This window comes from Stegodyphus dumicola, chromosome X1 (genome assembly GCF_044657685.1).
Source record: "Stegodyphus dumicola isolate Sdum_Otavi_A_Nest chromosome X1, ASM4465768v1".
NCBI lineage: Eukaryota > Metazoa > Arthropoda > Arachnida > Araneae > Eresidae > Stegodyphus > Stegodyphus dumicola.
In genome coordinates, this window is record NC_140780.1 from 233,385,619 (window position 1) to 233,402,504 (window position 16,886).

At 32.9% G+C, this 16,886-nt stretch overlaps 1 protein-coding gene across 2 annotated transcripts in view; it reads right to left on the reverse strand.

The window, feature by feature from the left end:
* The window catches only part of waw (Translation factor waclaw), a 166,188-nt gene that overhangs the window by 19,621 nt on the left and 129,681 nt on the right, over nucleotides 1–16,886 (reverse strand). For both annotated transcript variants that reach the window (XM_085807117.1, XM_035366146.2), the window contains exons 15-16: nucleotides 7,607–7,740; nucleotides 201–246 (exon numbers count right to left, since the gene is read on the reverse strand). In XM_085807117.1, coding sequence (XP_085663243.1) covers nucleotides 201–246; nucleotides 7,607–7,740 — 180 coding nt within the window. The remainder of the gene's footprint in view (nucleotides 1–200; nucleotides 247–7,606; nucleotides 7,741–16,886) is intronic.

The window sequence follows — 16,886 nt, forward strand, 5'->3', positions numbered from 1 at the left end:
TATACTTATGCAGCTATTATGTATAAAAAGAAGGGGGAAAAAAGACTTTTTTTTTTTTCTGTTCTGAGGCATATTTATTCATTTTACCTGGAACCGATCTATATTACAAAATCAAACAAAATAATTAATTTAAATATGAAAAGCATCAAGAGCTAATGAAGAGTAATCAAGAGCTAACAAAACTAAAATGTCCAACATACCTTTGTGAGATGACTTTTTTCATATCCTATTTCTTCGTAATCAAAACTAAAATAACATTGATAAAATTAGAGGAAAACTATTTTAATATCATTTCAGAAATATACAAAACATTAAATAATCTCTGATTCATATGATCTATAAAACACAATGAATTATTAATATGATTAAAGCAGTATACCACAGAATATTAAATAGAATCTATTCACTGTTCCCACCTGATTCTTATATAAATTTTAAAAAGTTAAAAGTACATGACTTTATAATTAATCGGACTTTACCGAGACATACTTCTCATATTTGGTTTATGTACTAAAAGAGTAAACATACTTCTTCAAAAAATTAAAGTGCTCCTACTAGCTCCATATTTAACATTAAAGAAATAATATTCTGGGTTAAGCGGTCCTCAAAACAGAAAAATTTAAATTTTCATACTTAAAAAATGCAAACTTTTTAATCACAGCCTTTTTCATTCTACTTTGAAAAATAACAAACATGAAACAAAATATTCTGATTATTGTGTTTTTAAGAACAACACTGCAATTAAACTTGGCTTCAACCTTACCAGTGGCCGAGTGATTAAAAATTACTGAACGTAGGTAGTTTGCTCCGGGTTCAAATGCAAAGAAATGGGCCAGCTGCATTGGTTGGTTTTCATGGTTCTTTTTATGTGTAACATGAATGCGAGTCAATTTCCTTTAAAAGGTCTCTAAAATCTAATTTCCTTTAAAAAGCCTCTTCTTAAGAGTATCGCCCTAGTGTGCTTTGCCATATTCAAGCAATCAAACCATTTTTAGACCATTATGGATGCAGTTTTCTGTTAATAATATTCTTGCCAATTTTAAATACTTAACAATTTAAATCACTTTTCATAAAGTTTTGCGAATATAGTGTTCCCTCCACATGGACTCGTAGATGACATGTTTTATTTCTGAAGCAACCGTCCCCCCCTTTTTTTGTGGTGGTCTATATATTTTACATGTAATTTTCATCCTAGATAAAAGTTTCACTTTTCATTCCTGAAATAAAGGGTTCTGTTTCCTTCAGTATGAATTCCCAGTGAAAGTACACATTATTCTACATGTTTGAGAATGTGGAACTTTATGTTTTAAAGGGTTTACTACACTTCCACTTCATCCCACTCCATTTAAAATATCGTAATACATTTCAAATATTCTAAATTATTGAAAAATATATATGAGGTTCATGAGATGAAATATTTTAATACTAGCAGTTATATAAAGGAAAATAATTACTCTATGTGCGAAACATTTTGTACTGTTTCTTGAATTTCAATAAATTGTTTGTAAATGTATAAACTTAAAGATATGGTTTTGTTTTATTGATAAAACAAGTTGCATCTTAAGAGCTATTTTCATTACATGAGTGTGTTTCAAGAACAATTCTAAAATTTCTTCAATTACCTGAATGCAGTTTATGCTTTTTCTTTTCTTTTTTTATCTCTGAAAACTACTCAAATCTGACAAAGGATTTATTTAACAAATGTCAGTTTGCATTAGTAATATAATTTTTCTTCCCAAAATGTTTAATTCTTAATCCGTCGATTTTCATTGCTGAAATAGAGTCGTCACTTTACACTAACTACCCTGCACCTTTCGCTGAAACGAGAGGTTGTAGGCCTAAAATGATGCCTCTCCTAAAAACGTTTGATTGCCGAAATTGACTAACCTGTTGGGCATCTTTTCAAATACAGTTATCTTCTGAAACAAAAAACAGTTCGAAAAACGTTTCCCACAGCAGCAATGTCAGCTGTTACTCAACTGACACTTCCTTTCCTTTTATTTCACTAGCTCATGTTCACAACTGCATTTCAGATCATTTACATAAACTATTTAGCTGCGCCTTCCTTGCAACTTGCATAATTTTACAACCAAAATTTTATGATGTTGCAGTCTGTCAGGCAGTGAATATACAATCATAGTTTACAGTTCTTGAGCAATTTTCAATTATTACTTTAGAATTTAAACACAGTAATGTTGATAACAATGACTACAGTTAACCCCTTAACTGCCACAGAAAACATACAAGATTCATTCCCAGTGCCATAGTTTTTCACAGAGGCGCGCATAGTTATGCAATGTATTAGGTGAAAAATAAGTGCAAGTTTTACTTTCTAAAAACTTTTTACTTTCACAAAATAAAGAATAAAAGAAAAAAAAATGAATGCACAAAATTTAATGTTTTGAGTAAAAATATAATAAAGATTAATAAGATTAATAAGAATGATATTTTTATAATAAAAAAAGTTCCCTAAAATGGAGTTTCAATCAATTCATTTTTAGACCAGCAAAGTGTAATATCAAGTTTTAGTGTTACATCTGGTGAAATCAGCATGCCTAAAAAAAACATATATTTCTTCTGAATTGGTTGAATGCCACAAATTTGTTCTTCATTTTTCGTTTGCATTTATCAGGTTTCAATGTTATACCTTGTGAAATCAGTATGCCTAAAAAAACATATGTTTCTTCTGAACTGGTTGAATGCCACGATTTTGTCTTTGATTTTTCGTTTGCAAGGTGTTGGTTCATATACTCATCTACAAAACGGTTAGTTTCAGTAACAATATGATGCACGAGCAGGTCATCAAAAATAATTAAAAAAAGATAAATGGGTTTGAAATATACGTTATATCTTTCTTTATTCCTGGAACCTACTACAAAAAGTAAATGAAAACGGAGGACACAGAATAAAAAAAAATACGTTTTACTCAAACAACACCAGTAACTTTCATGTACCTCATGTATTCTATCAATAAAATCTCTGCCCTCTTCTTCCTCTATCAATAAAATCTCTTACAGTACATTTTTACTGCTTTCCAGTAATGATCAAGCTGGCTTCTTTTGTATAAGTGGCACGATGCTACCACCTAACCCACATACTAAATGTTAGACCTCAAAAACACCTTGCTATCAAAACTACACCTAATGTGCTAACAAAGGCATGATTTAAACTACTTTTGTGTTGGCTTGAAAGCCAAACCTCAAACTCATGCACACAGCTAGTTTTTTTGCTTTCAAGTCAAAATCCTCTTAATTTGCTAGCTTGCATATAAACATCTCATTCACACTATACAATTTTAATTGTTACAAGTTTTAATTTACTTAAACACATATATTTAACAGTACTTTAACATTTTAAATACAAAAACAATAGAATTACTACATTAAATAATACATTTACAATACATTAAATTAAGGCAATTCAACTCGCACCTTACATCAAGACACACGAGTTTCTTAGAATTTCTTTATATTTTCACTAACATTTTCTCACATGAATCTCTCAGGTTCAAATGAAGTTCCAATGTCTAAACTAAATTAAAATGAAACTTCACTTAAGGAAGAATTCTGCTGGAGTCTTTCCTGTCTCATCATGCTTTGCTGACCTTATGGCAAATGCTAACTCATCGACCGCGAATCCTACCACTTTTGATAGTTTTTCACATAGCAATATATCATTTTAACTATATTCACCCCCTCCACTAGGCTTGACTACTGCCAATAAGTCACCATTTTTAAATGTCGTATGCCAAGTCCTGAGCACAGTTCGCCAAATATTTGCCTAACAAACTCTTTTCTATTATTCGAGTTTACTTTAAATGGAGTTTTGCATTTTAAAATATAATTATTTAAGAAAAGTCTAAATCTATTTTAGCCAAGGCTCTTCTTAGTAGGACTATTTCTACCCACATAGAGAAATGATCTAAGATAAGTAGATAATATATGTTTTTATTGACATCACTACGTGAGTGTGGGCCTAAAATATTATTCCGAATAATTCATTTGAAAACTTCGCCTTTGTACTATTTAAGTACCTGGCCGCACTATAATTAACATCCTTATTTAACTGATAAATATGGTACGACCTGACATACGTACTTACAAACTTTTAAAAATGTGGAAAACATACCATCTCGCGAACTCGTTGTACTGTTTTCCTTATTCTCAAGTGGCCCAAAATGGGCGAATCGTGTAACTCATTTAAAATGCTTAATCTTAAACTTTCTGGGATAACAGCTCTAGGCTTATAATTTTGGTTTGTTGTTTTTGCGTAAAATAAAAGATTTTTGATAAGTTCATAATTCTCTATTTCTGATAGTAACAAAAATAAATGTTTTGTAATTCGTAATTCTTGCACGATAGTCTTCCTTGAATGAGGGATTTTTGCTGTCATAATACATGCTACTGTACTTCCTTTCTTATTCAACTTTATTCTCATATTTCTTCTTTATTCATAGGCTATCATATTTACCTTCTGAGAGTATGTTTAGTAATTAAGCTGAATTCTTGAAGTAAGTGCTTATCTAATCAAATCTTGGCGGTAAAGTCTTTCCTGAATATAAGCGCCCAGCAGCAGTATGATCGGATTAAACTGTAACTGGAGCTTCGCCAAAGTAGACTTTGAATTTTTTTATACTGCTAATAAAAATGCGAGCTTTTCCCGCTCAGTGGTAGTACAGTTTCTTTGTGCTGGATTGAGGGTTTTACTGAAGTATGCCATCCATTGACCATTCTGCATAAGAATGCCTCTCAATACGCGCCGAGCTTGCAGACCACTACACCCCGAAGGCATGCTAAGAAAGCACGAGAAATTTCTTATAACATATGCAAGATAATTTGAATAATTTCTTGATCTTTCTTGCCATACAACAAATTAAAAATCCATTAGGTCTTCAACTTTAAACTGAAATTTACTAAATAGCTCCAACTTGAACTATGCCCTATCTTCAAAATGGGGGAACGCTTTAATGATAGCATTTTTAAAATTTTAAAATTTGTAGATATCGCTTCCTGGCTCATCCAACATAAATTTCCAATGCACTTATATCAAGTGGAAGCCTGGCCTCTAAGTGTGGGCATCGCAATAACAACTTTTTGTGCTTCTGGCACTGGCTATAGTAAAGTAATATAAGATAAGAGTGTGCTGCAACCCTCCTGGCCAATAATAATCAGCTTCATTAACGCAGCACACCTAACAATGATTAAAACAAAAATCCTGTTAAAAACATAAAATCATAATTCCCAATATTGTTTCTATTGCCATTCATAAAGTTCATTAAATCTTTTGCATATCTAAACTCTTTCCTGTGGCAACAGAATTCCTTTATGTTACCATGTTTTTCCTTAATATGCCACAATAATATGCAGTCTTTGATGAAATGTCGTGCATTGCCTCGAGCACTACAAAAATATCAGAGACTATTATATTTTGGAAATTAAATCTTTTTAAGTATGCCAAGAAGCATCCATGTCCAGTAATTGTTTGATTGTAATCATTATCACATCATCTTCATATCAAATGCATCCCCGGAATTACCCATAGCAGTCTCTTTAGCCAGTATGCTGGACCTCTCACTGCCTATAACACCAATCTAGACTTTCACCCAGTTCATTTTCACTTCATGTATTTTCTCAACGTTTACAAGGAGATCTTATATATATATGAGACCACAATATTAGTGTTAGCAGCATCTGCTAGTGCTTCCAAACCAGATAATGAATCTGTATATATATATATTAATACATGTTTTTATCAATCCATTTAAGAGCAAATATAACAGCAGCCAAGTAGGCTTGAAAAACCGAATTGTAAGGTTCAAATATAATTTTGCCATAGCCTATTTCTGTACCAAAAAGGTAAACTACATATGCTGCACCAATTTCATTGTCATAACCCGAACTGTTAGTAAATATATTCAATTCTCCTACAGAAACATTTAGTCTCTGATATTCCACTGCTTTTTGTAATGCAGGATGAATACTCTTAATATTAAAGACAGAAAAACACATATGCAGTAAACTTCCGTAAGATATAAAAATCAACAATTTGTGAGTGTAATTTAAATTTATAATAATAAAATATCAAGAGGGGCCACATAACAGCCAATATGCAAACGGACTTCTGTTGAGATTGTTTTAAAGCATTGGGTCAGAAGCAGCAGACAAGGTTATTGTCGCTCTGGATACAGTAGAAAATTAGAATTTAACTGTTCGAGGAAGTTAGTTACTGAAGTTTTCCCATCAATGGTGACAGCAGGTTTTATGGCAGCCCTTATAATATCTATGATCAATTCAAATCCCTCCATGGGATTAAATGGAGCTGGTGGAGCTTGTGACATTCTAGGGAGGGGGGAAAACTCAACATTGAATTTTCTTGAGACATGTTTCTCTTCAAAGGGCGGGTGTCTTTATCAAGTCTCATTTTCTTTGGCAGCATCCAGTGTAGGAACCTTCTAAGACCTTAAAAGAATTAGCACTACATCCTTTGAAGTATCACAGAGCTTGACAAAAGGTGTAGAGGACTCTTTTATTCAACTCAATCTTAACAAAAGGCAGCATTTGTGCTCAAAGAATAGCCAAAATTTATGTCTTAAATCAAATGTAAAGAATTCGACTTAAATAAGCAACTGTAAGTTAGCCCAACGACTACACAAATAGACAAACGTGCGAGTTGGCTCTAACCTAAGATGGAGTGACAGGCACAATACAGAGAATAATGCAATGCCGCAGAATACAGCTCTCCAGAGAATCAATCCAGCAACGTGGCCTTCAACAGGTGGAATGCATTCAGATTCTACGCTCTGAAAACCTTCCTTTACATACTATCTCCTTTCTACCTCATATGAATATATATGAGCTAGAAATTTACATTCTGTAAGGTAACTAGTTAGTAAAACTAAACAGATTCTTATAACTTAAATCCAAAAGTTGAGTTTAAGCCTGATCTGTAATGGCGGAATAAACCAATATCTCAAATTTCGATCTGCTTCATTTATGTTCTCGTTAGGGATGTCTTGATCTTTAATTTTTTGCCAGTGTTCTTTGGACATTCGCAGTCAACTTGGACAATTGAATCAATAGCTTGTTTGCAATAATTCTGAATGTAAGGAACCTCTAGAATGCACACCAGCTGGATTTTGTGCTGAAAGAACATTATTCCAGCAATGAGTAGGGATAGATTGTGAATTTGTAAAACTTGATTGCCCACAAAAGTGTACCATCTTCCCGGAAAGCTTTCAATCTACGATAGAACTACTGATGAATCTATACAAGCGTGCACTGAACTGATATTCATGTTTAGAGTTTTCTGAACTTGTTTAGTAATTTGGCTAATAGAACAGCTCCACATAATTCTGAGGTAGTGACACTTGGCTTAATGATGAGATGCAGATGCTATGAAGTCTGATTCTGTGTTAGAACAATGCTATATATAAAACTAATATATATCCTAGGTCGCGCTTTCGAGACATGAAAAACGCACTTTGAATTTCGTAAATCGGCCCAGTAGAACGGGAGATATAGACCTGTCCTCCCCAACGCAGTGTACATAGTTTAGAATTTACAAAGATTTGGTGATCAAAATAGATCACAAGTTGAAAATAATTTACCTTGCAAAGCCAGATGATATAGATTTTAGTTCATTAAAAAAGTCTGTAATAATCTCACTCATTGGGAATTTGTAAACAAGAATTAAAGTACGATCATCAACATTCTGGACACTCTTTTGTTCTGCTCTCCTGGCCTATAAGTAAATTGAAATCCAATATTAATGAAACAGAAAAAACGTTTAAGAACAATATTACAAACAAATGCAGAACATATTTTGCATTTGAACATCTCCTCTAAAATAAGTAAAATAAAAGCATTGATGACCCTTTGCATATGGTAATAACAAAAAAAAAAAAAAAAAAAAAAAAAAAATCCTAAAAGTTAAATAATAATAAACCCATTTCTTACGCTCATTTTCTATTACAGTATGCACAGGAAAAGGATAAAAGAAAAGAGCTTACTATATTCTGATGGAAAGACAAATACTCCACTGGAAGACTGGGAAAATAACAAATTTATGATGTTAATTTAGGACAACTTGAATATGGAAAAGCAAACAAAGGCTACTTACCCTAAGGGAAAGGATGCCTTCGTGAACTTTCTAAGGAAAACTGCCTCGTATATGTTTCCTGTGGGAAAATCCACAAAAAACAATCCCGCAGCCAGGTTGTTCACCTTGCTTAAACCCAGATAGTGTTCATTCATCATTATCATGATTTAAGTTTTTGGATGCCTTACAGTTTTATTTTACAAATAAATAGTATCATTATTAAATCTGATATCACGTTTTATTTAACATACTTATATAGTTTAACTAAGACTTAAAAATTGAAATTTTAAGTTAATTTTAATTAGTGTTGTGAAGTGAGAAAGATATAGAATTGAGAAAGGTATGTTAAGATGGTTTGGACATATACAGAGGATGAACGAAAGAAGGTACACGAAAAGAGCATTACAAGAAAAAAGAGGATGAGAGAATTGGAAGAGGGGCGATTTCAGAGAACGTACCTTGATCAGAATGAAGACGTTTTTAGTAAAAACCAGCGCAAGATTAATAAAGTAAATAACAATATATCTACCTATATAATTCAAAAACTTGCACTACGACTAAACTTCAAGGTTGCGGTGCCGTGCGCTGCAATATAACAAGCAGTAAAGTGTCTCATTTACGCCACTCCGCATCTGTGAGTGCAATCAAGAGCTGTAACTCAAGAAATAAACAATCTCGTTGTTGGGCGACATGTGCACCACATTATTTTCATTTTTGCGATAAATGCCTATCGACGTGGTGTTCACGTCGCTCGCGGTTTGAGACAAAAGCATCTCAATGTGCACGGCACGTCTTTTTAGCGCAAGTGGTTAAGTTTAAAAAATGTGGCCCTTAATAGATATTTCAATCTTTGAACTATTGATAGCTGGCTCTTCTGACTAATGAGTTTGCTGACCACTGACACATAAGGATCAGTTACAGTACCGTCGTGAGCTCTGCGATATCTCGCCAATACACCAAGACAGCTATTTACCTCAATGTTAAATAGAATTGTCCTTGTAATATTATTCTGGCACAGCTTCGCTCTTTCAAGCATTTTATGTTATATTATACAAGAGATCATATAATTTCACTAAAATTATTTAGATATATACAAAATTCATAACAATAATTATAAAATACTCAACTGAAGTGCTTCGCTTGCTCAGTGCTGGTTGCATTTTCAAGCCATTTGTGTCTAAGGTTCCAGGTACTAAATTACAGTACATTATATCTTTATTTCAAAGTACTATAGTTGAAAATGCAAGTTAATACATGATGAATGTAAGGGGGAAACATTGGGAGAACTATAGTAAGTGCATTTACATGCTTTTCTGATTATTCTTGAAGTATTCAAATTAAAAAAAAATAAATAAAAAAAATAGCACATTAACACAGATTTCTGAATTATGGTACCCAAAGAAGGACTTATTAGTTAACTGATAATGTTTAGTGCTCATTAAGTAAAAATGGAATCATATACTCTGTGTTGCATTCTATGAAAAAAGAAGCCTTCCTTCATCTATTTCTGTATGTCTGATTTTTTAAAAAATAGATTAATGGTATCTGATAGGGGGAAAATGTTTTTTGGTTGTCTCTGAAGACAATCAAAAGAAGTTCATTGAGTGATTCAAATATATTAAAGAGAAAGTTCAGTCATTCCTATTTAATCTATAGTGTAGTAGTCTGTTTTCATATTTACTTGGAGAAGTAATACTTTGGAAGCCTATTTAAGTATTCTTCAAGCCCTACGACATATATAAGAAAATACATAATCTCTAATCTGGCAATTACAGATAGCTATATGTTATTTCCATTATATATTATATTTATGTTTATAATTAATAAATATTTTTTAATATGATTTTCAGACAGCCTTCAAAATTTAAACCGATGGCAAACATATTGAGAAACAGGGTTGCCATCGATTTTACATTTGCAAATATTTTTCTCTTTACTAAAAACAAACAGTGACAAGGGTATAAAATGGATGAACACTGGCAGTTCATTTAAATGCCTGACGTGTGATTTCCCCCCTCACATACACGTAGCCTAACTGCCTGTTATGTTTCATAACACAAACTTTTTAATACTGTATATTTTATTTTCTTGTGTGTTGCCCATATTGGACAGTGTCATCTGGAGATTGATACTACTCTCACATTTGGGAACATTCATATTTCCTGCCATGTACTTGAATTTACTCATAATGTCATACATAGCACCAGATGCATGACGACTCTAGTTGCCACAGAGGCAAAGCACCTCTTCTCTTCTTTTCAGAATCCAAGACCTCCTAAGAGGGACACATTCCTGTATCACTCATTCTAAGGCTTCATAAAGAGCTTTGTAATTGCTCTGGGAAGTACCAACACCTCCTTATAGAAGGAAGCCGGGACACTGGATTGTGATGTCATGCGTAGTCGTCTGTGTCGAAACCCCGAGAGAGCAACGAAACAAAATAGGCTGCGCGCTAGTGCCGTACTTAACGTTGATTTCACTATTTGATATAGATACTTGGGTGGGATTTTATTCAGAGATTCAATTATATATAATGAATAATTTAATTACTTCAAAATTTAACACAATAAAATTTGACATAAATTTAAGAATTTTTTGTTTCTTATTTCTTGACTTTAATGAATTATACTTCCTTGTAGGTTTCACGGCAGCATTTAAAAAGTTAAAAATCAGCCATACTAACTCAAAAAGGAATTTCTGACTTTTCCCTCATAATTTAATATTGCTTTATATTTTTCTAATATTTATGAAAAAAACCCAAATTATCTGCATACAAACTATTACTTATCATTTCATTTTTCTTCCAATCAGTAATTTGTCTTTAAAAGAAAATGGTATAAAAATGCACTAAATTTTGACTATAATATGCTATGTGTCTTGCAAGTTTCAAATAAATTAGTATATCAGAGGTTTGCTTAGCAAATAATTCAATGTGCAATTTAAAATTATTGCTTAAATCTGTAGAACCAATAATATTACTTGTATATGTACTTAATTGTATTGTGTTAGTTATATAGCTGAACTTGAAAATAAAGATTCACAAGTGAAAAATAAAAAATTTTTATTTACAATTTTATGCAAGCAGTCAGCATAACAACACAACACCTAAGTTATAACATACAAATAAGTTAAAACCAGCTGATCTCTTTTTATCAATAAATTATTCAAACTTTCTTGTAAAAATTGAAGCAGAAATCTCATTAAGCATATTGCCATACTAAGAAATCTCATCAATTCTTATTTATTAACAGGTGTGAAAATTTCAAAACTGCTTCTATATTAATTGGGTCTCATCAGAAACAATAAGATGAGACTATGTGACCTTAATATTTAAATTTTGATACTGCAAGTTCAAGTTTCTATTCGTTAAATTTCAACCCATTTTGTCTGGCAATTACAAACACCATTATTAACGTTTTACAACAGCCAATTAAGAGTTTCAAAATGTATTACGATACTGCCATAATATGGATAAATATTGGGCAAACACTTGAGAAGACTGTCCATTACCATTTAAAACACTTCAGGTGCACAAATGATATTAAATTTTATACGATGACTATTATTATTTAGGAAGCATATAAAGATACATTCAACAGCAAATGGATGTCAGCATCACCAGTATATGTAAAAACATTTATTGATGTTGTGTAAAGGAAGTGATTATCAGTTAATGTTTCAAATATAGAAAATAATAAAAATGTTTTACCTATGCACCAGTATCCAATTTGAAAGTATCTGGTCACTACATGCAACACAATTTTGTTGTAATTTTTCCAAGCTAAAATCGTGATCTTCTAAGTTACTCGCTATCAGGCTTGTTTAATTTAAGCAAAGAATATATCAAAATGATTTGTCTAGAAAGCCACCAGTCTTAATTATGGGACACCGGTAATTTCAAAATGCACATGAAAATCACAGGTTTGTGAAATGAGTGCTCCTAATTTGAGACACCCTTTATTCAGCCAATTCCCAGAATAATAGTAGGAGTTATTACAAACCTGTTATTTTGTCAGCATGCTGAAACACATAACTGTTATCTTGATAAAGTAATTTATCATATGTTAACATGAAAATTATACTCAAATGATATAAGTAATGGCCACTTAAAGACACAACATAGACTCTTTTTTACACAGCAACAAATTAAAGGCAAGGAAATGAATTTTTCAATATTTTTAAGTGTAAAACAGTCAGTACATGAACATATAAAAAATATAAATTATAATGACCCATTCTCAGTATAAAAGCAGCAGTTACCATAAACTTGTCATCTTGTAAGCATGCTGAAACACAACTTTTATCATGAGAAAGCATTTTACAGTATGTTAACACCAAATGATAACCACTTACTAAACATTAAGTGGTAGCCATTTAAATACAACCCAGATACCATTTTATGCAGCAAACACTCAACAGCACGAAAATGAATTTTTCAATATTATCATCTTTCAAGTGCTCTGAATATAAAACAGTCAGTGCATGTCCATATGAACAAAATTATAATGACCCATTCCCAGTATAATAGCAGCAGCTATTATAAACATACAATTTTCTAATCATGCTGGAAACATATAACTGTTACCTTGATAAAACATTTTACCATATGTTAACACAAAAATTATATCAAAATGATAAGAGTAGTGGCCACTTCAAACATAATCCTGACACATTTTTATGCGATGACAAATTAAAGGCAAGGAAATTCCTTCTTCAATATTTCAAGTCATAGAGTGGATATATATATATTTATATAAGTTTGGTGCGGCCGATTGCAACCAAAATACGAGGTGCACATATACATGTTATAGCAGTCCTATATACAAAATTTCAACGTTCTGAGGCTACTCGTTTTTGAGTTATATGAGATACGTACGTACACACGAACGTATGTACGTACATACGTTCGTACAGAAGCCACGAAAAATTCTCTTCAGAATTAATTTAAAATCAGTTTTATAATTTTTTTGAAGGAAAAGAGTATTTTATTCTGTCCTTACATACAGATATGGTGCAAAAACATCGTTAAATTGCATTCGATAGCGGTCAAAACGGATATTTTCGTTGAAATATGCTGCCTGAAACTTTTCGCGATTACAATACTTCCTTTTTACTTCGTATAAGGAAGTAAAAAGGACATGCCTTCTTCAATATTTCAAGTCATCTAAATATAAAACAGTCAGTATATGTTCATATCAACAAAATTATGATGACCCATTACCAGTATAACAGTGGCAGTTATTATATACATATCATTCGGTAAGCATGCTGAAACATAACTTTTATCAGGAGAAAGCATTTTACCATATGTCAACACCAAACTTATACCCAAACGATAAAAGTAGTGGCCGCACTAAAACACAAACCGAGATACTTTTTTACGCAATGACAAATTAAAAAAGGGACATGCTTTCTTCAATATTTCAAGTCATCTGAATGTAAAACAGTCAATATCTGTCCATATCAACAAAAGTATAATGACCCATTACCAGTATAACAGTGGCAGTTATTATATACATAACACTTTTGTAAGCATTTTGAAACATATAACTGTTACTTTGATAAAGTATTTTATCATGTTATCAGGGTCAATGTTCCTTCTTACCTTCTTCGGGAACATACAAGGACCTGACTCGGAACAGAGAGCTTACTAAAGCTATGTTCACTAATTGTGGTAAGTAGACAGGATACACATGAAGGGTATACAAAACCCTTTATTTTTCTCTATATACAATAACTTCCGTACTTCAGAATACACTGACCCGCTACTTGGGGTCTAACGTAAAAGTATAAAAATAAAACTAAACTCTAATTTAACTTTAGAATAATAAACGTGGAAGATTGGCCTTATATTAACAGGAAGGCGTATGTAGTACAGATAACTGAGAACACTACAATACGTTTAAAAGTTATCAAGAGGATTAAAACCTCTGGCCTGGAAGGCAACAAGCAACTGCGTAACTTCTAAGGTAAGCGGCCTGCTTCGAACTCACTGCTTCCTCTCTCTCGCTTGGCAAAAAGCCACAACTTAAATACTTGGCGTTCGCCAGACAACTTTGCATAAAAACCTTAACGCTTATAATTCTGGCCGGAAGTAGAAAATAAGAAGTGATAGTAAAGATTCAAAATAAAAATAAACGTTAGTAAAACTTAAGATCCTTACATACTTCCCGCCAGAGTTAATTAGTTTGAAACTGAGGTCTAAAACGACCTTGTTGAAAACTTTTAGCTCTAGAATATAACGCGAGGCCAATCTTTTACAAACATACTTCGCTAGAAACTAGAAATTTAAAAGAAAGAAATTTGTTTTTTTTTTTTTACAACAGCAGCTCCCAGGATATACAACAATTTTTTTTCATCTGTACTGCATCTAAACAGGAGCTTTTATTCAATTCTGGTTCCTTCCAGAGATCTGGAAGGAAAACTAGTTTAATGAAAGGTTACACAATGAAATGGCAAGTAACATATACAATTATACTTCTCTTAACATTCTTATTTCATTCATGACTATTTTAATTATCTCTCCCCGTGCTCTCTGACATGTGTTGTAAAAGAACACCAAACACGAATGTGTTTCTGTCTACGTGTTCCACACTTCCTCCTACAATCAAAACACTAACGTGTTAAAATTCAACATAACAAGACCTCTTAACACACCCTAATTTCAACTCTAAACCCTGAGGTACTATTCTGAAAGTGTTTAACTCTAAAGTGTAGCGTCAGAGAGCCTAACTACATCATTCAACCTTTAACACATATTCGCCATGCTTTAGTCTTTTTACAGTCACACGAATAAAAAAAAATTTAACATTCACTTTTACCCTATCACGGTATTTCTTAACATTTAAAATAACAGTTCACATTGTATATAAGAACATATCAACATGCCGTTAATTTTACACATTTGAAAACATACATTAGTAGTACATTGTTAACTTCTATTCTTTTCAAAGCAAGTGCCAATTCTTTCTACATTGAAATACTACATTTCAAAAAGTCTTTCAGACTAAAACTTCTCTCTTGCTAGAATGTTTTAAATAAAATTTATACAATAACTTTTACAATATTTAAGTCTTTACACATCGCTATTATACATCAACTTTTACACACGCGTAATTGAATTGTTTTACACGCGAGTAATTGAAAAACATAATACCAAAATCGGTAACAACTCATTTCTCGCCCTTTTGGCGATAAAGGTAGACCTCGCATGAGGTAAAACTTCTTGAAAACTGCCACTTGCAGTAAGAATGAAAGATTAACTTAAGTTTGCAAAGTAACATAAAATTTTACTTATCTTTGTGATATTCGGACATCCTTTTCTGGGCCCAGTCTTTAAAGGTATTGCAGATAGTTGTGTGATTTATCCTCCTTCTTGTACGGGCTCGCCCTTCAGTGCTTTCCTCTGGAAGCTTCCTTTTTTCACCAGTTCGATCACCCTTAAATACCTTCTTTTTCTCCTCTGCTTGTGGTCTTGGCCGTTTGATGGCAGCTGGTCTTGGCGGAACCGGGAAACTTCTGTCGTGTTCCTGCTTGGAATTCGTTGTTGGCCGTTCAAATTTTCGTTGTACTTTTTCCTCCGCCGCTGATGGCCCTTCCTCAGTTCGGCGACTTTTGCTGCGGAGAGTCCTGTCGGATGTGTAGATCTTCCGTTTTAGAGCCGGGTTATAGTTGCCGTCATTTCTCCTGGTTCTCTTCACATATGGCGTCCTTCTCCCTTCTTCATTCTGGGGGTGTTCGTGAACTCTCTTTTCTAGACGGTGGAACGGCTTCTTTTTCTTGCTACCTTCAATTTTTCCGCGGGGCAATTTTCTTTTCACTTGCTCCTGCCTCTTATTGGCTTGCCCTTGTACTTGTCGTTTTTCCACCTCTGGAGCTTGTGCCTGCGGTGTCTGCCGTGCCGGATCCTGCAAAAGATCTGAAAATATTTGCATTTTATTACGATCGAAGTAGGGCTTGATTTGATCAATGTTTGCGGAACAGGTTTCACCATTTCTGGCTTTTAACACTACTACAGCGTGAGTTATTTTTTCTATAACATATGGTCCTTCAAATCGTGGAAAAAATTTGGCAGTTTTATCTTCTGGTGCTGAAGAAAGTGAATGCTTAATTTTTAAAACTTCATCCCCTACTTTATAAACTACTCCCCGTCGTTTCAAATCATAATAGAGCTTCTATTTTCTTTGTGCCACTTCCGTATTCTTTTTTGCTTCTTTTATTAGTTTTTCTATATCACCCATTTTAAATTCTGGGGCTCTTTGTTGCACATAAAATAATTTATCTAACGGTGTTATAATCTTTCTGCCTAGAAATAACTCAGCAGGAGTTTTGCCCGTTGTATCATGTTTTGCGGTCCTAAGGGCGAAAGCAAATTCATTGACATAGTCATCCCAGCTTTTATGAAAATTTTTAACATAACTACGGATAATTTTCACTATATTTCTATTGACCCGTTCCGCTATATTTGATTGCGGCCGATACGGGACCATTTTTAATGACGTATGCTCAGTTTTTGGCACATGTCTTCAAATATATTACTTACAAATTGAGGACCATTATCCGATATAACTTTTAGGGGCGCCCCGTATTTTAAAATATACTTATTTAAAATAGAATCAGTAACTAATTTCGCCGAGGCTCGTTTTAAGGGAACAATTTCGGTCCATTTACTAAAATGATCAACCATAACAAGGAGATAGCGACTTTTATTTAACTGACTTTATGGGAAAGGGCCCAATAAATCGATGCCAATTATTTCATTTGGAAATTCAGATTTAATACTATTTAGA